The sequence below is a fragment of the Nelumbo lutea genome, chromosome 6 (assembly GCF_056320005.1).
Source record: "Nelumbo lutea isolate HS-2025 chromosome 6, American lotus-T2T, whole genome shotgun sequence".
NCBI classification, from domain to species: Eukaryota; Viridiplantae; Streptophyta; class Magnoliopsida; order Proteales; family Nelumbonaceae; genus Nelumbo; species Nelumbo lutea.
The window spans coordinates 64775768-64802092 of record NC_142689.1 but is presented as its reverse complement, the minus strand read 5'-3'; the positions used below and the strand labels follow the sequence as shown (position 1 = coordinate 64802092).

At 32.7% G+C, this 26325-nt stretch overlaps 1 protein-coding gene across 1 annotated transcript; it reads right to left on the bottom strand.

Annotated features, from left to right (window-relative positions):
• Positions 1 to 3156: 3156 nt before the first annotated feature.
• On the bottom strand, positions 3157 to 7293 carry ERD7 (Senescence/dehydration-associated protein-like protein). The gene is made up of 4 exons (XM_088949979.1): positions 5887 to 7293; positions 5390 to 5556; positions 3648 to 3732; positions 3157 to 3566 (listed from the first exon to the last, which is right to left on the bottom strand). Exons 1-4 carry the CDS (start codon positions 6894 to 6896, stop codon positions 3389 to 3391), a joined length of 1440 nt encoding a protein of 479 aa, XP_088806105.1. The 5' UTR covers positions 6897 to 7293; the 3' UTR covers positions 3157 to 3388.
• Between the last annotated feature and the right edge of the window lie 19032 nt (positions 7294 to 26325).

Here is a 26325-nt window from a genome sequence, read left to right as displayed (position 1 = left end):
TCCAGAGACTTTCAATAAAGCACTTCTTGCCAAGCTTGCTTGGAGAATGGCTACTGATGATTCGAATAATTTGTGGGTCAGGGTGATAAAGGCAAAGTACATAAAAGATAGAAACTTTCTTACCTCAAATCTCCCTTCTCAAGTTCCCGGGGTTGGAAAAGTCTTCTGGAAGGAAGGGAGGTCTTATTGGATGGGTTTATGCTGGGGTGTAGGGAATGGTAATTGGTTGCATAAATGTTTGGCGATCTCCCTGGATGTTTGAAAGGGTTTAGGATTTTTGGTCCTCAGCCATCTCCCTCAAATATTTCCATGGTTAAGGATTTGATAAATTCTAGCTCTAAGACTTGGAATATTGAAAAGATCAATGTGCACTTCATACCGGAGGTGGCGAGTAAGATCTTAGAAGTCAACTTGGGTGCCCATGACTGTGAGGATACCCTATTCTGGTACCTGCACCCCTAAGGTAGATTTACTATAAAATCAGATTATTTCATAGCCAAGAACCAAGTGTCAAAGCAGGACGCGGTAGCCCTTGAACCAGAAAATGACAAGAACGTGTGGAGATCTGTGTGGTCTGTTCCTGTCCAGCCGAAGATCAGATCATTTATATGGAGATGTTGTCTAAACTCAGTTACAGTGGTGCATTTGCTGTTGTCTTGCCTTTATGCCCGCAGTATTTGGTTTGGGTGTGGAATTAACACAAGTTGTTACATTCTAAATCCAAATACTACTTTCAAAGAATGACTAAAAAGATGGATCTTAGTGTGCAAGTCAGTGCAGAATTAGCTCCCAGATATTTCAATGCACACAGCTAAAAAAGAAAAAAATCTTTAGTGATGAAACTCCTGGCCCTGTACATCATATTTCTATGATTAACAGGTTCCTGGAGGAGCAAAAAGTGATGCTGAAGAAGGAGCCAGCGGTGCCCCCTTCTAGGTTGAGGCAGTCCTCCTTGCCATCTTATTTTTGGTGCCCTCCATCAGAGCAAAGCCTAAAATTCAATTCAGATGGAGCTTTCCGAGACCCCAACATGCTGCTTTTGGAATCGTAGTCCGTGACTGCAGAGGTTCTTGTGTGGCAGTTTCTTATGGACCCAGTAAAGCGAACTCACCACTACATGCTGAAGCTTTGACAACTTTTGAAGCATCAAAACTGGCAAAGACTTTAAATGCAACCTCTGTAGTTATAGAAAGTGATTGTGAACAACTAATTCAGACTTTGTCTCATGCTGTCTCTGGTTGTCTTAAGAAAATTTATTTGTGTGTTAAGGATTTTATTCTGTTATGCAAGAATTTAAATGTCGAATTGAGCTGGGTTCGAAGGGACTCAAACAGAGCTGCTCACCTCACAGCCCAAAAGGGCCTTAATCATTCAGCTGTTCTCCTCAATTTTGAGCTTGAATGGCTGTCAAAGATCCTTGCTGATGATCTTTCTTCTCCCTCTGTTTCTTTTGTGGCGTACTGTTTGTTTCTTTGTTTTTTTCGCAGTTTGTCTCTCTTTGTGGTTTTCTTTTCTTTCTGCTGAATGAATATATATATATACAAAAGAAGGTTAACTTGTCTTCCACAGTCTTGAACCTGAACCACAATATCCGCCCCTCAGCATCTATATCTTGCAACCTCTCTCTACCATTAGCAGGTTTTTTGCTTGTTCTAAGATGCCTTTGGCATTTAGTTTTTTGTCTGCTAAGACCTAGCCAAATACACTTACTCTACATTTTCGTTTTGCTAAATCCTCCTCTTTAAATTGCTCTCTTTCCCAGTTCTCACATATTTTTTGAGTTTTTTCTTGTTCCTGTTCCTCCGAATTTGAGAACGAGACATGTTGCAGCTAAGGGTGTCAATGGACCGGTTTTGGATTGGACCCCGTCCAATCCAAATCAAAATTGGGTTGGAACCAATCTAAATCAAAACGAATTTGAACAGATTGGACGGCCAAGACATTGAATTGGACCAGTCCAAATTGGTCCAAAACATTCATTGGATTGGATTGAACCTGCTCCATTTATAATGGACTCACATTGGACTGGATCGGATCGAACCAAATCTAGTTCAATTGACACCCCTAGTTGCAGCGATACTTCCTCAATGATCAACTTCTTTTCTATCTAAAATGTTTTCTTCCGCTCTCCACAGAGCACTCTATTGTTCTGTTTTCATCTTGGTTGGTCTCTATCATTTCATATATATATATATATATATAATTGTGAAGCCGGAAGAGAATTCCACTTTATTGCCTGTAAACCGACCAACCCGAGTTGGCCGGGTTTTCATCAGCACTGGTCAGTTTCGGGTTGTATAAATTCATAAACCGATGGTTCAGATCGGTTTCGGTTTTCTTGCCAAACCGACTTAGTTCCTACTTAACTAAAAACTGAAATATCTGAAAATATATATTCCAATATCTATATCTAAAAAATATATATTATGAAATATGTTAGATATATATTTTCAGAAAATATATATTCCAATATAATTGTATGTATATATATATTTCTAAAATACATATTTCAGTTTTAAATATATTTCCAGAAAACTAGGTGGCCATGGGGGGCATGGATGAACTTATAGCCAAAACCGACCTAAACCGACCCAAACCGACTCAAACTGACCGGGTTGGTTTTGCTTAACACTGGGTCGGTTTCGGTTTCCATCTCAGGTAACCCGACCAGGTCGGGTTGGTTGGAAAAACCTCAAAAAACCGACCCAACCCGACCCGTGAACAGCCCTATTTGAGACTGAATCGATTATCTTCAAAGAAAAAGAGAGAAAAAACATGAAATATGATAAAAAGAAACAATAACTGAAAGCAAAGAAATAACTAAACAATAATGTGTTTCAGATTTAAAGGTAAAAGATAATAAATTCATTAGTCTAAAATCTCAAACACCTCAACCGATTCAATCTCAAAGTAAAAGATTAAATAGTGTCTTCTTTTAAAAGATAGTTTTCATATTTTCAACAGATAACCAACAATTAATTAACGACAATATCTTCTTTTGAAGGACAATTTTGACATTTTGAACAGATAACTAACGATTAATTAACGGTAGATAGATAAATATAGTAACACGTTTGAAAATTCGGGTACTAACTTAACAGTAACCCAAAGTTTAGGATAGTAAAGTGGCTCCTAACAGCTAGTGGCTCCCAAATCGAGAAAATGGAAAAGATTTCCTACCACTCGTCATTGATATTGATAATAGTTTGCCGGGACAGAAGAAATAAGAAAACAAAATCACAGTTTAAGGGCAAAATAAATAACAGAGAAAAATCACTGAAATGAAGGTAGAGCACACCTTACAAACAACAACCACACTAAGAAGACAGTGTTCCATTCTAATATATACACCACCAGCCACAACCAAACAAGAAGTCCCATGTGCCTGCTAATTTGAATTTTTAGCCTTCACGTCGGCAGCTGCGGCTTTAGCGAGGGTGGATGGTTTGATGACATTCTTTGGGTTGAGTGCCTTGCGCATCTTGAACACCGCCCAGGCTGTCCCAATAGCATGTCCTGCTGCACCAAGTCCCTCATGTGTTGCCTCTGCTGCTTTTTCTCCATACCTGTAACCACCACCACCATTTTTATGAGAAAATCCTAGGTAAACATGATACTTCTCAGATACAGCCAACCACAAGACTTACCTATGTGAAACAAGGTCAGTTGTAACAACAGATGACGTCGACATTACATTCTTTCCAGCTACCTCGACAGCATCACAGACCTTACCTGTTGGCAGATCAAAAGATTTAGCCAAGTATAATTCCAAGAATTTGCACTTGGCGAACGTGTCAAACCACCACATAACTCAGTTGGCAAAAACAGACGCATCAAAACAAAGACAGAGGACGCTTTGATCCTAATAGGATCCTAAACCCTGTAAACATGTCAGACCTCGGACCTCTCACTCATGTTTCAGTGATCAGTTCTCAAAAAAAAAAAAGAATCAACTTCACCAAATTAGACTGCTCTGCCGCCCATTCTTCCCAACAACAAACCTCTTTTCAGTGTATCCTCTTTGTTGTCGCTTCTTTAGAAATTTTGTCTCACTATGATACTTGATAGCACATAATACTGAAAATGTGAATTCTCATCATGAATGCCATCTCACAAAAAGAGGGTGGGGGTTAATGTTTTTTCCGATCAAAAAACAATGGTGATATATAGAACCAACTGAATGTTGTACACTGTTATGGAAATCCAAGACAAAGTAACCCTCCAACCATTGCAACGCAGACACAGAGATAAAAGAGTCAGTACTTCCACCTAACACTCCCACTCTATCAATGAAAACAGAAGTGCAAATGATGGCATCCATAGAATCTATGCATTCAAGAAGATGATGAAAAATAATTAGTCAATTGCAACCACAACTGTTCTTAATTTTTATCAGTCGATTGCAGACATAAAAATTAAATAAGTAGCACATTGGGCCTATCTAGTTTTGACAAAAATAATAATGTAAAACTAGCAGTTCAGAGGTTGGGCCTATCTAGTTTTTACGAAGTAGGAAAAATTACAATACAAGTTGACAGAATGCAAGCATCGTTTCGTAAGTAGTTCAGAGGTTGCAAAATGAGGAATTACGTACTGAACAGTCGTATTGATTTGCATAATAACATTGTTGGATTTTGATCTCATAAGATATTAAATTCAATGGGTTTGATTGGTCAATTACATGATAAATTGCACCTGCACACTTGATTGAAAAATTAGCTTTTCTCTTATAAAACCCAGTTTTGAACTTGTCCCATATTAGAAAATTATAAGCTTTGTTTTCAGTATTTTAATATGAGCTGATTTACACTCTTTAAAAATAGTAGAAGAGAGTATGGGGGTTTGATACTGCACAATGCACGCATACGTGTGTGTGCACGTGTGTGCGGCGCAATGAAGCGTTTTAGAAGTGCACTTTGCTCGCACTTCGCGTGACAGCTTTGGTTTTGGTGCGATACTGACCGTTGATCACCATTGATGAGATCAACGGTCACCATTCGATCAGGTGTGGTCAAGAGGCACAATTCAAAGTTAACAGTCATTAACTGTTAATTACCTTTTAAACAGTCACAATGTTTGAAATTGTGACTGTTCAATGTGCCTTCTCTGAACCATCAACACCTACATTTTCTTCATACCTCTTCATAAACTATTTAAGGAGCATGAATCAAACTTCAAAAACACACATTTTCAAAATCCACTTTCTCCCTCTCTCTCTCAGTCCGGTCTGCTACAATCTCAGAGAAGGTTTCTTCAGAGATTCTTCAACTTTATTGATTGCAGATTCTCGCCCAAAGCTCTATTGTATCATGTGACATCATTTCCCAACAAACATTCCATTCCAAATAAGAAAAAGAAAAAAGTCAGAAGAGTGAAAGGAGCAACATACTAAATCCGTCAAGGGAGGCAAGAACAATTTCCCCTGGCAAGAGCCCGAAAAATTTCTTCCCCACTTTTGAATTTGCGATTGAACTTGTAAAGAACCCAGAAACCTTCACCACCCCAGAAAGGACACCACTTGCTACTTTCTCAGACATCTTTGATAGACGTTTAACTCTGCACAGATTGTCAACCCATAAGATTATGCGCATTACTTGATTCAAAATAAACATACCAAGATACCCAAAAAAAAAGCAAATGAATACTGAACATCCCCAACATTTTCCAGCCAGAGTCAATTCACATAAACTCAATTAAAAGATAAACAACTTGACAATAAAATGTTGAAACACAACCCGAAAGAACAACTAAATCAAAATGCGTGTACATGGGGTGGGGTAAAAAGGTGAGTGCATTTGTGCGTTAGCGAGACAGAGTCACAGAGGAGGCTATCAAGCATCAATACATTAGATAAACAAACAGTAGTTCAATACATTAAAAGCAAACCTTTGTATTCTCTTCATAGCTTCGGGACTAATCTCTGCATTGGAACCGGGTTCCATCCTCTTCTTTAAGAACTCATTTCCCCATTTCAACCTATCGACCGTAACATCACCGCACCACAGAATTCCCCATATCAACTGCCCCGACCCAACTGCAATGGCCCTCGCAACCGACCCACTGTAATCCTCCACATTTGGAGCCAATGTAGTCCAATAAGCCGCGGATCTTTCCTCCATCATCTCCTTCTTCTCCTCCGATTTTAACTCGGACGGAGAGATGCCCTCCGCTACCGAACCGTCCAAGACTTCTGACTTCCCCTTCCCTGAGACCTTCTGCACAGAGAAATTACTATAGTGTTCCAAAATCCCATCCAGCTCCTTGAGTAAGTTCTCCTGCCCCTTGGATGCGAAAGTCAGACCGTAGTTTATCAAATTCTCCGAACCATCGCCGGCTTTGGTTTCTTCATGGCCGGAGTCACACCCTTCATCCGCGGGAAGGCGGAGAGTGAAGAAGTAGTGGGATTCATCGAGCCTGACGACAGCCTCGTCCTTGGCAAGAGGCCATTGGATGTCGTTGTCGACACGAACAAGAACGGCGACGACGCTTTCCCCCTGCCGGAGGCGAACGATTGTCAGGTCACCGCAAGCGAGCTCAACACTGTATTGCCTGTCGATGAGATGTACAATGGCACCGGAAATCTTGATGAGCACCTCTTCGAAAGATTGGATGGGAGCAGACGCAGTATGAGAATGGGCGACATCGTCCTTGTCCGGGAATAGATTGTCGACGAGATCGTTCATGTCGATGGAGGGATAGAGGGAAGAAGAGGAAGAGGGCTTCGAGTCCTTCAACCGGTCGGACGAATCGATCACAGGATACATAGAAGAAGAAGAAGAAGAAGAAGAAGAAGAAGATTTGGGGATAGAAACGAAGGGAGATGCAGTTTCTGGGTTTGATTCGATGACTTGGGGATAGAAAGAGCTATTCTTGTTGCCAGGGTTTTGAGAATCCATTTTGTGTCTGGTTGGGTTGTTGATGTAGAGAAGGAATGGGTGAATTTGGGCTTTTTAGAGTCGACGACGACGAGGCTTTGGGTCGAAGCAAACGGAAAGGGAACCGTGTTGGGTGGGAATCGAGATATAGAAGCTTCGTGTCGTAAACAGAGCGAAGCCGCGTAGGATTCGTGGAAGGCATTAGACCGTATAACCGTCCTTAACTCTTGGCGCTTTTTGCCGTTAACATTTATGATTTTATCATCGATTTCGAGCCGAAGACCGGAATCACGGCACACCGGAATTGACAGAAAGCAACTTCACGTCAGCGGGTCCAAATGAAGACGGCCATCATCAACCGTCACAGAATGAATAGTAAATGTAAGATGCCGGAAGGTATGATACAGGAACCTCGTAGCGCTGGAATTGCAATTCTTAAAATAATTAATTATAAAGCTGAAAATCATGTGCGATTAGGAGGGCCCAGCCGCGCAGGTGTTAAATATAAGGTCCCATTTAGCCATCCGCCATGAATAAGTCTTGAATAAGCCAGGTAATCCATAAATTATTAATACCCAACATTAAATTTGAAAGTTATAATTTGACATAATTTCCTTGGTAGGTCTGTGATGATTTGCAATCGATCACCTCTATGACATACTAGCGGTGCAATGCACAGTTTTGTTAAATAAAAGTTAAACAATAGAAATTAGGAATACATAGGAGTATATAATTATTTTATATTAAAATTTTTAATAATTAATTAAAATTGAATTGATTCAATTATATATATATATATATATATATATATAAATATAATTTTTTTATACGAAAAAGTGGGAAATTCTCATATTCCTATAAAATATTCTATATCATAAATTTAATTTTTTAATAATATCATTATAATTTATTAAATTTCTTTTGAGTTTAAATCTTTTGAACAAATAAATCAAACCAAAAATAGACCTAAACTGATACAACCCGAGTTGACAAGTTTTTAATAATGGTCATTTATTTCAGGTGACAAACTCTCGACCTAAGTAGATCAATTTGGTTGGCAAAATAGCCTACAACCAAATTGAACCAATCCTTGAACACTCCTAATTTCAGCTAAATTAATAGTCTAATCTCTAATAAATAGTAATAGTTTAATCTCCAATAATTATTCAAAATTTATAGAAAAAGTACACAATTATTGAAAATTATTTTCTAATGAAAATACAATAATTATAAAAAATAAAAAAAAAACTGAAAATATATTAAATTAGTCAATAAATAGTATAATCTCAAATAATAGTTTGATTTCTAATAAATATTAATTAGTGAATTATAAAAGATACATAATTACCAAAAATAAGTTTATAACAAAAATACAAAAAATACAAAAAATTAAATTTCAAAAGTTAAATAATAGTTGTTGAATTTCCAATAATTATTGATAATTTACTGTTAAATAAAAAAACAAAAATAGATTTATAAATAATTATGAAAACATATTTATCAAAAATACAATAAATAATTACTGAAAATAAAATAACTATTAATTTTAGTATAAATATAAATACAGAATGAATGTACACTATTATTGTAAAATTATGACTAATAAATATTATTTTTTTGAAAGTTATTTTCTATAATTATTAATTGATATAAGTGAAATTAGTTATCCACAATATTATTTAGTTATTTAAATAATATTTTTATTTAAATTTTTAAAATATTGATTATTTATTGAACTTAATAATTCATAAAATTATAATTAGTACTATTATTACATAATTCGTCATTAATTTTGTAAAATAATAAATTATTATTATTATGAAAATTATGAAATCTATTCTAATAGTTTTACTACTTTTAAGAATTTTTTTTAATTTATTACATAATTTCGTTATTTTAACTATTTAAAATTTAGTCATGTTATATTTTGTTATTTAAATAATATGTAAAATATTTAATATTTTCCATTATTTGAATTTCATTTATTTTAATATTATTATATAATATTAAATATTTGGTTATATAATTATTTATCTATTTTCAATGTTTAATTATATAATATTAAATATTTTGTTATATAATTATTTATCTTAAATATTTGGTTATTTAAGATATTTAATATTTTCCATTTTATCTATATCTATTTTAAATTGAATAATTTGTAAAATTATAATTTATATTGTTACCACATAATTTCATGATGAATTTTTGTAAAAATAAGAAATTAGTAATAATATGAATATTATTAAATATATTATAATTATTTTTTGTGTTTTGAATAAATATTTTAAATTTAGTATATAATTTTGTTATAATATTTAAATAATTCTGAAATTTTTTAATTGAAACTTTCTTTAGATAGATATAGATAAAATTGGGGGAGGGGATAAATTGGAATTAAAGATAGGTTAGGAGAGAATCTCTCTACTAAATTAGAGATCATTTAAGAGATAAATAGGAGTTAGCGATAATTTAAGAGATAAATAGGAATTAGAGACAATTTAAGAGAAAATAGGGGAAAGTGGTGCCCCTTGGCTAAACATTAGAAAAGCAAATCCCTCTTTTTTTATGGTTGTTAGAAAGAGTTAAGCCTATGGGAAAGGCATATATATATATATATATATATATATATTATATATATATATATATTAATTTATAAATTAATAGTCAAAATTTGTCATTAATTAACTAAAAGTATTCAAAGTTATGGTTAATATTTAAAATTTTAAAATATTAAGGCAAGGCACCCACTCCCCATCCAAGGTTTTTAAAATTGGACCGGATAGGGAACCGTGGGGTCAAATGGTCTAACTGTTCGGTCCGAGCGGATGACCCACTCTAACAAAAGAAATAAAAAAATAGAAAAACAAAAAAGGCCAAAAATTATTGTCCGAGTTCCCAATTTTTCCAGTCTAACCATCTACTTTGATCCTATTTTGAAAGCACTGTCCCCGTCAACCCAATATTCAATTTGTTGATAAAATTTATCAAAAGGATATATTGAGTATCAACCACATGGTAAATTTTGAAAAGTACACTAAATTGTCTTTAATATTCAAAAATGTAATTTTATGAAAATTTTGGAAATTTTATTGTACTTGTGTAATTTTGAAAATTTATTTAAATTTTTATTAAATAATTTATTTTCTTTTCAAAGGGTTTACTTACAGAATTATACTAATTTATCTTATAACTTCTAATATAAACTAACCAATAATTTCCTTTTTCCAATATTAAACTAATTTATATTAATAATTTGTGTAATCATTTGTTCAAAGTATAGTTTTCCATTTCCCATAATCATTTATATTTAATAATTTCCAATAATTTGCAATGAAAATTACATATAGGGATTTATTGATTTTTTTAAAATTTTTATTAAATATATTTTTTATTTGGTAGTTTACTAACAAAATTACACTAATTTATCTTTTATTTTTCAATATAAATTAATTAATGATTTCATTTTCTAACAATATAATATTATGTTCCCTCATTTGTATTTGGTTATTAATTATAATAATAACAAGAACTAAAATTTTATACTTTTTGGTAATTGTTAAATATAATTTTCAATTTTATAGAAATTAGCTAAAGAGTTTTCAATTTCTATAAAATGTTATTAATGAGTTAATTAATAACAATATTTATTAATTTTTGGTAATTTACTAACCGTACTAATAAGAATATTTATTTTTTGGAAATTTACTAACCGTATTTATTAAATTTTGGTAATAACACTATTTAATACTCATTGAATGTGTTGGATTAAATATTAACCGTATTTAACTATTTATTAATTAATATGAATATTTTAAATGAGGTAGAGTGGATATAGATTGGGGGGATGCATTTTAGGAACTGATTAGGGAGTGGAGCAACATAATACTTTCCTATTGGTTTAAATGAGATACCTTAGGAGAGAGATTATAGGAATATTTTTAGGTAGTTGGGTGACATGGCTTAATGAGAGTGATGGGAAGGGGAGAGGAGAGAAAGTCAAAGAGAATGCAAGGTGGGGATAATGGGCAAGTATTCTCAAATCTTAATAATATATAATTGTTTTATATTTTAACTTTTTAATAAACAATCCAATCAAACTCAACCCGAGTTGGTCGGTTTTCTAGTATTTCAGATCGGTTTTAGTTTAATAAATATATATTAATATTTTATATTTTATATTTATTTTTTTTAAATAGGAAAGTAGGAAAATTCTCATATTTATTAGTCTAAAATATTTTATATCATAGATTAAATTTTTGGAATTTATTTTTTAATAATATCATTGTAACTTATGAAACTTAAAGTTAATTTTTAAGTTTAAATATTTTGAACAAACAAACTAAATCGAAAATAGACCTAAATCGATACAACCCGAGTTTGTGGGTTTTCACTAATGATCAATCGGTTTTGAGTGACAAACTGCGGACTTGACCAGATCGATTTGGTTGGCGAAACAACCTGTAACTGAACTAAACCAATCATTGAACACTCCTAATTTCAACTAAATTTATAGTTTAATCTCTAATAAATAACAATAATCATTGAAAATTTATAGCAAGCGTACACAATCATTGAAAATAAGTTTATAATGAAAATATAATTGATATATAATAAAAATACAATAATTACAAAAATATAATAAATACTGAAAAATATACTAAATTAGTCAATAAATAGTGTAATCTTAAATATTAGTTTAATCTCTAATAAGTATTAATCTATAAATTATAAAAAATATATAATTACTAAAAATAAATTTATAGCAAAAATACAATAAATATGATAAATTAAATTTCAAAAGTTAAATAATAGTTGTTTAATCTCCAATAATTATTGATAATTTTCTATTAAACAATAAAAAATAAAAATGTATTTATAATTAATTATTGAAAGCATATTTATAAAAAAAATAAAAAATTACTGAAAATAAAATAAATATTAATTATAGTATATATAAATATATAATGAATATACACTATTATTATAAAATTATTACTAATAAATATAATTTTGTTGATAGTTATTTTATATAATTATTAATTGATATAAGTGAAATTAGTTATTTATAATATTGTTTAGTTATTGAAATAATATTGTTATTTAAATTCTTAAAATGCCAATTTTTTATTGAATTTAATAATCCATAAAATTATAATTGTACTATTATTACATATTCCGTTATTAATTTTGTAAAATAATAAATTATTATTAATTCGAATATTATGAATTCTATTATAATTATTTTTCTACTTTTAATAATTTTTTTAAATTTATTACATATTTCGTTATTTTAACTATTTAAAATTTTGTCATGTTAAATATTTTGTTATTTAAATATTTAAATAATATGTAAAATATTTAAAAATTTTCATTATTTGAATCTTATTTATTTTAATGTTATTACGTAAAATATTCCCCATTCCCCAGGGGATGGGGAACTCCACCCTGAGGCAATCACCTAAAAAAATCTAATTTGTGGATATTTTACAAATAGGATTATGTGAATTTGGGGGTATTTTAGGAATTGGATTATGACAATTTGGGGGTATTTTATAAATGAAATTATGGGATATTAAGATTATAAGAATATAAGGAAAACTTAGAGATATTTTAAAAATCAATATTAAATCTATGAATATTTTAGTAATTTACCATCGGGTTCGGGGAATTATATGCAAACCCCATCCCTAAATTGGGGCAAAAATATTTTCCCCTTTCCCCACCCTGTCTTTGCCCTATCCCTATTTAAGATTTGAGAATACTTGCCCCATTCGATGCAGAGTAGAGTAGGGCCCTAGTTTTTCAGGGAAAATTGTCATCCCTACAATTCTAATAATTTTCTATAACTAATTAGCTAATAGTAAAGTAAATAACAATAAATTAAAATATTTTATGACATTTTCCAAAAAATTATTGAAATTGCTATTGATTAGTAGTAATGTATAGTAAATAAATTATTTCAATAACAATAGATTAATGTAAATTATTTACTTTTCAAGCCTAAATTATTTACTATTAATCAAAGTAAATGTAATTATAGTAAATTAATGTATTTATGATAAATTACATTATTTTTAATTAAAAGTAAACCATTTATTGTTAATTAATGTAAAACCAGGTTTGATCAAAGTCAACCAAGTGATCTAGATCAGTGTGGATAGACTTAATAATTTTCCTAAGTTATTTAATTTCCTAATTTAAATTTTTTAATAATTATTTAGTTGAATAATAATAATAATGATGGATTATTATTTAAATATTTTGGAGACTATTTTTTCATACATTGATTTCTTAATTTTTTTAATTATTTGTTTCAAAAAAAATTGTGTATTATTAGTTAAATAGTTTCCCTAAATTATTTGATAATTGTTAACTATAGTTATTGATTTTATAGAAATTACTAATTAGTAGTATATTTTATCAATAAATTATTAAAAATTTTAATGAAAATTTATTAAATTACAATGAGTAATGTAAATTACACTAAATTTTGAAATTTTGAACATTTATTAATAACCAAAAATTAGTAAATAATGAATTGTTTATTAATTTTTGTTAGATTATTAAATTATTTAATATTTGTTAAATAATGGATTATTTCTGAAATAATTATTTCATAATTTTTGGTAGACTATTTTCTAGAAATTTTTAATAATTTTCATAACTACTAGATTATTTAACAATAGTTTATTATTTAAGAATAGATTATTTAACAATAATAGAAGATGCCATAAATATAGAGGAAACATCGAATTCCCCTTGTTCCCCTCTCTTTGCTTGAAATCACATCTATAGATATAAATATTGTTTGATTTGAAAAACTAAATCTTAATAAATTTTGGCCTATTCTTCTAAAGGAGAGGATCAAACATATATTGAGCTAATTAAGGAGAGAAAGGTTGTTATAGAAAGTAAGAGACTTGAGTTGTGGTGGGAGAGAGAGAATCCAATGGGAAGGAAGAGGAATGAAGAGAGAGGATGTTGAGATGACAAATTGGGAGTAAACCTGTTCATGGGCTGGGCCGGGCCGAGCTTTGCCTCTTTATCAACAAAAGATGTGCAGGCTTGAGCCCGGCCCAACCATCAGGCCTAGATCTTAAGCCTAATCCCGAGCCTTATATAAAGTCTGAAGCCCAAGCCCAAGCCCGAAGCCTGATCTGTACACAAAATGTCTTATTTTCAGTGTACTTTTATAAACTAATATTATATTAATTTAGTAATAATTTAATAAATTAATAAACTAATTTGTATTTCCTAATAGTAAATTAATATTTATTAATAATTTAAGAATCAAATATATATTATATATAACATAAGTACTTTTTTATTATATGTAAGTATCGGGCCAAGCTTGGGCCTAACCCGAGCTTATTTGAGAAAGCCTGAGCCGAGCCCAGAAAATGATTGGGCCAAGTATTTAAAGCCCGACCCTAAGCCCACATGCCTAAAATTTTGTCCATGCCTAAAAATAACAGGTCGAGCGGTCAAACTACCCGGCCCATGAACAGGTCTAATTAAGAGTGGTGGGAAGGGGGGAGAGGAGAGAAAGTAAAGGAAAATGATAAATGATAAATCATCCATAGAATTATAATATATTCAATCGTTGTGATTAAATGATATATCATAATTAATTATTATTTATTTTTTATTCTAAAACATAAAAAAATCAAAAAATATTAAAGAAGAAATTTCAATTGTTCTATGGATATGATATATAAATCCATAGATCTAAAACATATTAAGTCTTTATAGGAAGAAAAAAATTACATTTTCAAATTTTTTGTTAAATTATATTTCCCCAAATATCTTCATAAAATTTCCATAGATCCACTCATAATAGAAAAAAAAATGTGATTTTGAATGTAAGAAATGTAGATCAACATAGATTTAAACATTCAAGGAAAAATATAAATCACAAGATATTATAAAAATTTGAAAAAAACTTGCCTATTTTTACCATACTTTTTTAAAATTTGAAAAATCTTCAAAAAAATAAAAAAAAAAAACAATTCATGCTTGTTTCTTGCGAATTTTTGCATATCTAGCACTCTAGGAGTTTTAGAGTCATTTAGGGGAGGGAGGGTGAAAGAAGGCTTATTTCAGGGAAAGAAGCTTGTTTCCCCCTTTAGTTCTTTTTTCAGTTTTTTTGGTTGCAGCAAACTAAAGTTAGGATTTATTGAGTCGGTTTAATTTTCAATTTAGTTCAACAACTATTGTAATGATTACTAAAATTTTAATAATTATTAATTATTATAACAACCATAATTAATAAGAATTATTATAATAATAATTTCTTATAATTATTATAATCCATCAGGATTGTTAGGTGTGTTTAGACCACCCACTTTAATTTTTAATTTAGTGTAATAATTATTAAACTATTAATAATTAGTATTACAATATTAAATAGTTAATAATTATTATTACTGCTATAAAATTAAATAATTAATACATCTTTTATCAATAAATAGTGTATAATTATGTTTTATATATAATATATGTATTATTTTATAGTTAATTTATGTTTTATAATTCAATTATTTATTTTTTTATTTATAAAAAATATTAAAAATTTATTTGAGGCCAAAATGGGTTTTTTTTTCATGAAAATAATAGGGCAAAGTGCCCACAACACCTTGGAACGCATAGATCTCAAAAAGTTACCCAAAATCAAAACAAAGATCACCTCAATCAGACATCGGAGTGCAAAGCTAGGGCATCCAAAAGTTTGCACATGCATTCAATGTGCAACCCGCGTTCTAGTGACCGTATCGAATAGGTTAACGGTTGAACCATTCGAGTCAGACAATTATTGACCAAAGGGTGGATTTCAATAGAACTAGACCTGAAACCAAGGTTGGGTGATGGTTCAAACGGTTCAACCGACCAAGTCAACGATGGGTTAATAACATCGGTATCAGTTTGGGTCGATTGTTGGTTTGGTAGGTCGGTTCAAATGATATTATTAAAAAATAAATTAAAAAATTTAGTTTACAATATAAATATTTTAGATTAAGAAATATGGGAATTTTCCCACTTTCCTGTATTAAAAAATATATGGTCGAGTCAATTCAATTTTGGTTGATTTACAAATGGCCAAACCGAAACTAACCTAGCCTGGTCATGTCGAGAAATTGTTAAACAGAAGTCAATTGGAAACATTGAAAAACCAACCAACTTGAGCCGAGTTGGGTCGGATTCATCAGTTTCATTGGTTTGATGAATAGACCTAGATGAAATAAGTTATTGTTATTTTTATATTATAAAAAGAAATTTTAAAATAGTATATAAAATATAAATAATTTTTAATTATTTTGAAAATTAAAATATAAAACAATTGTCTACTCTTATATGTTTCTATTGTTTAGCTTTCACTTAACAAAGTCCGTGCATCGCACGACTCTCCGCTAGTTCTTTATAAACTTAAATAGAGAAGCTGGATCAGAAAGGGACATGGTATTAAAAATGATCTTTGCTGAAGAGTGTGCATTGGAGAAATTTCTCTTTTTTTAATATTTAATTTAATTTAATTTTTTATTATAAATTAGCTTTGAGTATTTGGATAAATTTGGGAGAGCTTTATTTGAAAATTAAGTGCTTATTACAATAAAGAATTATGAGTATTTGGTGAAAAAGCCTTTTAAACGAAGTTAATATTGTTATTCTCAAAATGGTTTGAGTTTAGACAGGCCAAAACAGGCCATAAAGAAAATAATCACTTAAAAATAAATTTAAAACTTGGGCTTCTCAATTAAATGTGTATTCTCAGAATAAGCAGTTATTTTAGGCACATTTTTCAATCTCAAATAAGTAATTATTGGTGAAGTCCCAGTCTAAAATAAGATTTTATTAGGGTTGTGTTTGGTTCCATGGGCGTTTATTGAAAAAATGCCACTACATCAACACCACATAGGCATTGGCGTTTATTGCATATGAAGCAAAATGAAACATCTGTTTGGTTTCACCGTTTATCAAACAAATGGTAGAAAGCTGAAACACTTCGATATTTGTGCATGGAGTACTTGAGGAAACGTCAAATTCTTGTTTCCCCCAACGCCCCAACAGTTTTTGAAACCAAATGCTAATGTGACACACTTTAATAGGTATAAATCTGAGGCAGAGAGTAAAAAACGTTTAAAGTAAAGCCCAACCAAACAATAAAAACATAAAACATTTAAAGTGAAAAAGTATAAATAAACGTTTAAAGTAAAAGAGTACAAATAAATGGCCTATCCATAAACGCCCATGGAACCAATAACATTCTAGATAAGCACTTATTTTTAAGCACTCGTAATACCATTCAATGATACTTCGTGAGTGAAGCCATATATGCTAAAATTAACCTGCACTCAACTATTTGGTTTGAGTTAGGGAAGACTGACTGATGCAATTAGGGTTGTAATTGGATCGGACATAGCAAAATCTGTATCCGATCCAATTAATGAAAATCTATATACGAATCCGATTGGATTTAAAGACTTGGATTCTAATTCAAATCCTAACGGACTCAAATCAGATTCAGATCTAATCCAATCCTGTTATAAATTCTCTAAAATACCAGAAAAATACATAAAATTATTTAATTTTCAATTTTTATATATAATAAATTAGTAAAAATATAACATACTAAATTTATTATATATAAATTCTTATATAATATAATATATAGAATACATTTTTATAATTTTAAATATAATTATATATATATATATATATATATTAATAAATATTATATTATTAATCGAATATAGATTATAACATCATAATCTGATCCAATTATATAAATACATCATCCGAATTTAAGTTAATCGAATCGGATATTGGATCCGGCATCAAATTTTCGAATATCATTTACAGGCCTAGATGCAATGGCCTGGCTATAAAACCGATTCCAACCGACCATCTTAAACTATATTTTGTGTTGAGACTTGAGACTTGGCCTGACCCTGACTTCCCACGAAGCACATCTATTACGATGCAAATTATTAAAAAAAAAAAAGGAAGGGGGGAGGAGCATTTCACGTAATGTTCTAATTTATTTCCTTGGTTAGCGTTTTATAATTTGTATCTCTTGTACATTTGTAAATTGTTTTTCTTATTGTGGTTTTTAAAACTGGATCGGACCGGACGATTGGAGGGTCAGACCAGAAAAATGGGAATTAATCGCCTGATCGATTCTGTTTTACCCAAAAACTATTGATTTAGTTAATAACCTACTGACCCGGGTGGTCAAACTGGTGAACCGATGATTCAGACAACAATTTTAACTGTTTTTTATTTTTTATTTATTTTTTAAATCAGAATAGGCCATCTGTTTAAATAGGACGATTGGACCATTTGACCCACAATCTGGTCCGATTAGAAAACCTTAGATCAAATAATATCTTACTATAAATTTTGTTTTTGTTTAAAAACCATCACTTTTGTTGGCTTCAAAAATATAAATTGTCTTTAGAAATAAAATCAACTTGTTTTCACTTTTTAAATTATATAATATTCATTTTTCTGAATGTGGCATCTTTTTAGAAATAAGTCACCCCTGAGACAATCACACAAACCTTCCCATGACATCTCACGAAAATAACAACATGCATTGCCTCGCTATTGTCATTGTCTGCGACTAAAAACACTGACAATGTGTTTGATTCTTGAAAATACCAAGTTTACCTTTTTCTTTATAAGAAAATAAAGTATATTAAACACTGGACAAAAAAAATTCAATACAGACTGGGGGAGAGCCCCACCAAACACAGCCCCGAGACAAAAGATTTAGCCTTGTGAGCTAAAAGACGAGCAGCCTGATTAACAATTCTAACCGACCGGGCTGGCTCGTTCGTGTGTTAGCTGGTTTGATGTGGAATCAAATAAGGCAATCAACACTTTTGGTATTAATATTAAAAAAAATTAACAATTCTAGGGATAAACAAAAAGATTTAAGGTTCTGAATCTTGTCCGCCCAGCCATTATATTTCTAAGGTAAAGAAAGCCCATCATTCAACGCCAAGATAACATTTTTAGCATCTGATCAGACACAAATGAAATTCTGGTCTCGAGTATACTTATTCATGGGCCGGGTCGGGCTTTTATCTGTTGTCAATATAAAATATTCAGGCCTGAGGGCCTGGCCCGAGGCCAAAGCCTGAAACACCTGTATAATCCTAATAGGATTTTTTGGGGATAAAGACACTTTCTGGAGTGCCGCTGGGCGCTACTGGGGATGGAGACGCCGCCTCTAACTCTATATCAGGTTCAGAGAATTGAAGATGTGGTATTGCCTTGTCAGAGAGATGAATCCGCTTTGCCAATCGCCGGTCGCAGATGGAGTCGTCGGCTCGTCGCCTCTAGCCTTATTAATGTAACTGATAAGCGTAATATTCAAGTTCATGCTTGCCAGAGAATGAGAGATGGCGTGCCGCCTTGCCGAAGAGATGAATCTGCAGCTTCATCGGTCGCCGCTCAGTAGCTCACTCGTCTGGTATTCTAGTTCTGGTATGATGGTATCCAGTATCCAATATCCACCGCCGGCAGAGTAGAAGGGTTGAGGAGGGAGAGTATCGAATGAAAGCATGAAACAGGGGGATAGTATCGAGTGAAAATTAGGGTTAGATTTAGAAAATATATAATATTTTTATTAATATATTTATTTATTTATATTAACATTATCGGACCGAGTTGGGCTTAGGCCAGGCTTTCATATAAAATCCCGAACCCAACCCAAAATTAAGTTGGGCTTAGATCATTGATCCATGGGCTTAATAATACGTCCAAGCCTGTCCAGGGCCGGGTCATTGGACTACTTTAGTCTAGAGCCTTTCAAACTATTCCACCAGATTAGAAAAATAACCCAAAAAACCACCTGCAACCACTAAAAAATTTGGAATTAGAATTAAGAACAGAAAAACCGAAAGAAATTCGACCAGAGTTGTCCACTCCTCCATCACAATTGACAATTAGTACCCACCAAATTCAACAGAGACACAGAATTTGAAGTAGCAGAAGAAGTATATCTTGAAGTTGGCTTACAGAAAAGTTTACTGATAGAGGATAAAACCCAATGGACAGAACATGATTTATTGTTAAATATCCTTGTTTGCCAGATTAAGTAAAAAGCTATTCCTAGCCATTCAAAGAGGCCAAACAAATCAGAGGTTGAATTAAACTCAAGGACCAGAATTTGATAAATCTAAAAGGGAAGAAAATTTTTGACCATCTACTCCATGATTTATAAAACCGATCCGGTGATCAAACTGGTCAAGGGTCCAGTTATCGGGTCGAACAATCTGAACGGACAGCCTGTTCTAACAAAAAATTTTAAAATTTGAGAAACAGTCAAAACAGTTCGAACAATTAATCAGCCAGTTCGAACAATTAACCAAACGGTTAAATCGTTCTAACCAAAATCAATAATATTGGGGAAAAAAATGGTTTTGAGGAAAATGAAACTGGTCAAATGATTGATTCTTGATTTTTCCGGTCCGGTCTGATTTTCAAAACCATGATCTACTCTGAGATTCTAAGGGCTAGCAAACAAAATAGCTCTACTGAATGAACATGAAAGGAAAAGATGAGAGAGAGACTCATGATCCTGATTACAAAAAACGCAATTAGGATTGACATTCAGCCCAATACAAAACCACCCCTCAAAAGTCTCCAAAGAAAATTTTTAAAACGTGAGGGAATTCTTAATTTCCAGATTCTCGTCATCCAACAAGACATCAGAATCCAGAGAATCATTGATAGCCTTCCATTCCTTAACGTAGCACAATTTAACTGAAAACATTCCACTAGGAGCTCTTACCCAAACAAAACATTCCAAGAAGTGAATATCCATAACTTCTTTGACGTTAAAATTCTGCACTAAAGACCTTGAATCCCAACTGCTAGACAAATGATCAATTAGATCTTTGATACAAAGGTTTTGGTTTAACTGGGTAGAAAGGGCCTTGAGGAGCTCTAAAAGTTTCGCTTTCCAAAATCCATTGATTCTCCCAAACATTCAGATCCGAGTGCAAATGAAGCTGAACCCCAACTTCCTGAAGGAGATCAAGGAGAGAGAAAGCTAAACATTTTCAGATCATGAAGTAGGTGTTTGGCATCAATGCCATTTTTTCGGAAAATGGCACCACATCAATGCCAATCAAAAATTTATTTTCTGAGAAAACATCAGCTGTTTGGTTAGGCGTTTTTTCAGAAAAAAAAAAGAGTTTTCTCAAAACATGTCTTAAAAATTGGGAAACGTATGATCTGAGAAAATGCCTTTTTTTGGTTTTTTTGTTTTATTTCTACTGTTACGAGCAACAACTTGCTGACATGGCATTGAAAAACGCCTATATGACAATAACAGCAATGATACCAGATAGAAAACCTGAGAAAACAGCATATTTATGCAGCACCTCTAAGAAAACACCTCTCAGCCTCAGGAAACGGCAATGGCTCCAAACACCGCCGAAAGCACTCCCGGGAAGTAGGAACCTTCCTTCGAAAGTTAATAGAGACCCTAGTACTTCTTAATAATCGAAGCCATAAAGAGTTCTTACTATTTTAAAATCTCTAAGGCAGTTTGAGGAGCAGGGAAGGTTATACTATTCCATTTTATTATTGCATATATAAACAATTGTATATATCAAAATTCATATAAAATAAAATTTTAAGATTTTTTTTTTATTTTTTTGTCTATTTTGTTAATTTACTTAATTTTTTTTTTTTATTATCATTCTTAAATATACCTCTCATGGCTTAGCCTGGTCCGTGGCCAAGCCTGCCCAAGGCCCACGAACCAACTTGGCCTACATGGGTCGTGTCAAGTCGATCCTCCAAAGTATCCTAGAGGAGAAAAGCACGACCTGATTTGATACGTGAGCCAACACAACATGGGCCTGCATGGGTTCAGGCCATAGACTATACCAAACCAACCCCCCCCCCCACTCCAAGTATCCTAGGGGAGGGTAAAATGGCCCATAGGCTAGCACTGCATGACCCATCAAAGGCATGGGCCACTCACGGGCCTGATTTACACATGTAGTTATAATTCTAGGAGATGGAAACAAAAACAATTTGGGCGGTGAACATTGCCCTTAACACAAAGGTGTTTATTTACTGTTCCGCAGCACGTAGTAACATCATGTCAATAAATATTTATTTAATAAATGATTATTTACTGTTCCGTAGCACCTAGTAACATCATGTCAATAAATATTTATTTAATAAATGAAAGTCATACCAATGATTTTTATATTTTACATTTAAATTTAGGAAACAAAAATATTCCTGCTTTAGAATTCCTGTTCTCGTCACTTCATGAATCCCTCCCTAGCTCGCGGCCTACGCTACCTAGGGCGCTCAAATCATAGAGGCAAATTCTTATTCCTTGCCTCAACCAGTTGGAGACTTCACCAGGCACCAGCAGCAAGCTGGTGGATAGTCAGTTGTCTTCATTTTGATCGATGGCATGGCAGAGAAGGCTTCTCAATCAGGTGAACTCCATTAATGGCTATCTTCTATTTTCAACCATGGAGAATTATGCTTGGTCGTTGGAAAGCCCTCAACATCACTTTATTAGTCATCTCTGACAGGCCTTGTCTTAGGTGTTTTTAAAAGTAACTAATTAACGAAATTTTCCGATTTTGAAAATTAGCCAAAGAAGTTCTACGTCATTAAAATTACGGAAAATTACGGATAGTAATGCAGATTTCTGATTTCTGCAGAGTTGTAAACATTTAAAATGTGAATAAGTCACACTCTATGCATTAACGCCCGCTAGTGAATTAGTATCAATTTCGAACTGTCACCTAATCCAAATAGTACTCTAGGCCTACAAATTATGATCTTGGGCTGGACTGTTATTCTCCTAAAAGTTATTTAATTTGTTTTTGCTGACTTGGTGCTTGTTTTTACGTTCGAAAGCGAGTTCACATCTCTGCCCCACTGCTCCTCAACCCACACAACGTGCAATTGACACCTGTCCAGTCGAACGCGGTGGGGCGTTCCTGCATGCAGGGCTAATGGAACAGACGTTAACCCCAAAATGATCTCAAAAGGGGAAAATTCTAGCTTCTCCCATATTCCTACCCCCTGAACCTCAAATCAGATTCTTTGACCCCCATTTTAGCCCGAGCTCGGATCTCCACCCCCATCTTCGGCAGATGTGATCGCTCCGATCATCAAGTAAGCTCCAACCTCGTTTTTTGTGTGGGTGTTTGGTTTTTAAATTTGAAACCAAAGAAACCCTCCTTTGATGTTTTGTTTTTCATTTCAAACCATAAACTTTTTTTACCTTCTTCCATCTCCCTCTTTGGCACCGGCGATCGCTTCAGCCACCGTCACCCACACAACCCTCGTTTCTCCGATTTCAAATGAAAAAACCTAACACCCACACAAAAAATGAGGGTTGGAGCTTACCTGGTGACCAAAGCGATCGTTGATGCCAGAGATGGGGGCAGAGATCCGAGCTCGGGCTAGAACGAGGTCAGAGACTTCAATTTGAGGTTTAGGGGGTGGGAAGACGGGAGAAACTCAAACTTTGCCCTTTTGAGATTGTTTTGGGGCTAAAGGGCGGGGATAACGTCTGTCCCGTTAGCCCCACGCGCGGGAACACCCCACCGCGTGCGAACTCTTCAAAAACATCCCCCTGCCGCCTCTTTTATAGAACAACAAACATCATCTTTTAGCAGATAAATTAGAAGTTATAAATTATTAAAGTGTTGTTTGACAATTCTTTTTTAAAAGATCTTTTGGAATATCTGACAATCAAAAAATGTAGTGGGCTTTTACATAAAAATCTTGGCAGCCTACAACCCATTTGATTGGAGTTACATTTTTCTGTATGTCTTTTCATGTGAAGACGAGACAAAATAAGTTGAAAAGCTCCATTTGGAGTCTCCCGAAAGAGGCCAAAGCGGGCTTCCCTTGTATTTCTAGAGCTGCATCTTTCGGTGGCTAGATTTTTTTCCAATCATAAAAGATGAAAACGTGGGCTTCTGGACTTCTAAAATCTGAGAACATGCCTGAAAAACACACCAAACGGGGCCTAAAAATTTTACCTAAGCTGCATTTTTCCCATGTCAAGGGGACAGAAAATAAAATTTTTGCGTTAAAATAATTAAAACATTTTTGAAATGTCCAACGAAAAAAAATATGCCCCTTGGGAAGATGTTGACTTCACATGAGCACTAATAATTATAGTTTATAAATGAAAGAAGAACAAAGATATAACCCATTTCCTTTCTATTTCAAGTCTTAACTGAACATCTCTTGCTATTAAGAAGATAATATATTTATACAACCTAAGTATAATTCGTGGAAAATCAAAGATTTATGAATTAATCTCTAATGCCCCAACCTTTTATATGCAGCCATCCTTTTTACTCTTGGATTTGGCCCTTCATGTGGATAACTTTCTATGATGTATTTCCTTCTTAATATTCCCGCTTATATGTACACCTATTTACCCAAAAAAATAATTTGATTTAAACACAAAACTGAAAATTAACATCTCTAGTCGAGTTTAGATACTTGGCAAATAAACAAATGAAAATAAAGGGAAAGTAAGATTATTAGTTGGGCACCCATTTAAAGAATATATATTAAATTGGACCAAGCCCAAGGTCAGGCCCATTTAAAATTTATAAACCCAAGTTCGCCCCGGTTGCACTCTATACCAATCATCGGCCTTGACCCAACATAGTCATTCAATTCATTCATTTCAGCTGTTATCAAAGATGTAACATTTGGGGGCGTTGTGAAACGTGAATTGTTTTACTTGTTGCCGTTTTAAAAATAAATCAAAATCACTTGGTTTAAAAATAGATTACTTTTAAAACTAAATATATAAAAAGAATTTCCTTGTTGTATGTGTGTTTTTTGTTTTCAAAACTGAAACAAAAAGTATGTTCTTATAAACATGTTTTTATATGATTTTTTAACATCATATTCCATTGATTATATTCTAAATTCTATACTAGAAAATCTGTTTTTATTTTAAAAACCATTATTTTGATAGTTTCAAAAAGCATATATTGTTTTTTGAAACAAAATCAACTTGTTTTTTCCATTGAAAACAAGAAGAGAGTTCAAAATTTTTGAAAATTACTACATGGATTCAAGGTTTTAAAAACGAACCGGACAACAAACCATTCAGGGATCCGGTTTTAGGGTCGAATGGTCCGACTGTTCGAACTGAATTGATGGCCTATTCTAACAAAAAAATTTTAAAAAAAATAAAAAATGGCCAAAAACCGTTAGACTGTTTGAATGCCTGGATCTATGGTTTGGTGATCAAATCAATGTTTGTTTGCCAAAAGATGGTTCTAGGGTAAAACGGGTGACTGGTTCCTGTTTTTTCTGGTCTGACCATCCGGTCCAATCCGGTTTTAAAAACATCGCATGGATTGCGATTGCTTCTTATTATGTCTGATTTGCAAGAAATAAAAATAAAAAAAAAATCCACGATAAAAATGTTTCTGTTCAGTGGGTTCTAAATCAGGTGATTTCTATTACTATTTCCTCCATACATGTTCCTTTCCCGCAAAATACTATTTCAGAACATTTTGTTCCTTATACCATTTAACCTTCCTTTCTGAAATCTCATTGTGTTATTCACTGGTGGTGGCATTATCTCCTCCACTTGTAGTCCTTGTGGTTATCAGTTTCTTACTCTCGTTGTAGGTGCTTATGCTGAATGGTGTTTCTCTCAAAGCTTATTGGATGGATACGTTTTGCATGGATATGGGGTGTCAACGGACCAGTTTTGGGTTGAATCCCATCGAACTCAAAATCAATTTTGACAGATTGGATATACCAATAAGGCATATTGAATTGGTCCAATGTATTCATTGATCTGTCCATAATGGATTTATATCGGATTGAATCAATATCCAATCCATTTACAGAAAAATAAAAATACAGGTGCTAATGGATCAGATTTGAATTGAAATCAATCTAAATTAAAACTAATTTGAATAAATTGGATGATCCAAAGATTGAATTAGATTAATCGAAAATGGTCCAGAATATTCATGGGATTGGATTGGGCCTGATCCATCTGTAATGGATTTATATTAGACCAGATTAGATTGGACCAAATCTAGTCCAATTGACATCCCTATATGGAGATCAAGGCAGCAAGAAGATTCCTCTATAAATATTTCAGCTTCCCTACATTCAAATTACAATTGCTTTTTATGTATGATGCGTTGATTACTGTGGAATTTCCTTGGTGACAGTATCTTACTATCTTAGATGGTGTTTTGGAAGCGTGGTGTTTATTGGGACTGATTTTCAAAAAAAAAAAAAAAAAAACTCTCATGCTTTCAAGACCCGTTTCTTACAAAAAAATGCTTTAATTTTGTTTGGAAGTGTTTCTGTCACGTAGGCAATGAGCAACACTATTTTTATCACCGTTTTTTATGCATGTACTGATATGTAAGCACCACATAGGATACATTTAATC

What these genes read in the sequence shown, in the direction of transcription:
- ERD7 (XM_088949979.1), bottom strand. Translation starts at nt 6,896, where the DNA reads ATGGATTCTCAAAACCCTGGCAACAAGAATAGCTCTTTCTATCCCCAA. An exon ending in GCTATGAAGAGAATACAAAG is followed by an intron (nt 5,557 to 5,886) that starts GTTTGCTTTTAA and finishes CAATCTGTGCAG; the next exon opens with AGTTAAACGTCTATCAAAGA. An exon ending in ACTGACCTTGTTTCACATAG is followed by an intron (nt 3,567 to 3,647) that starts GTAAGTCTTGTG and finishes TGGTGGTTACAG; the next exon opens with GTATGGAGAAAAAGCAGCAG.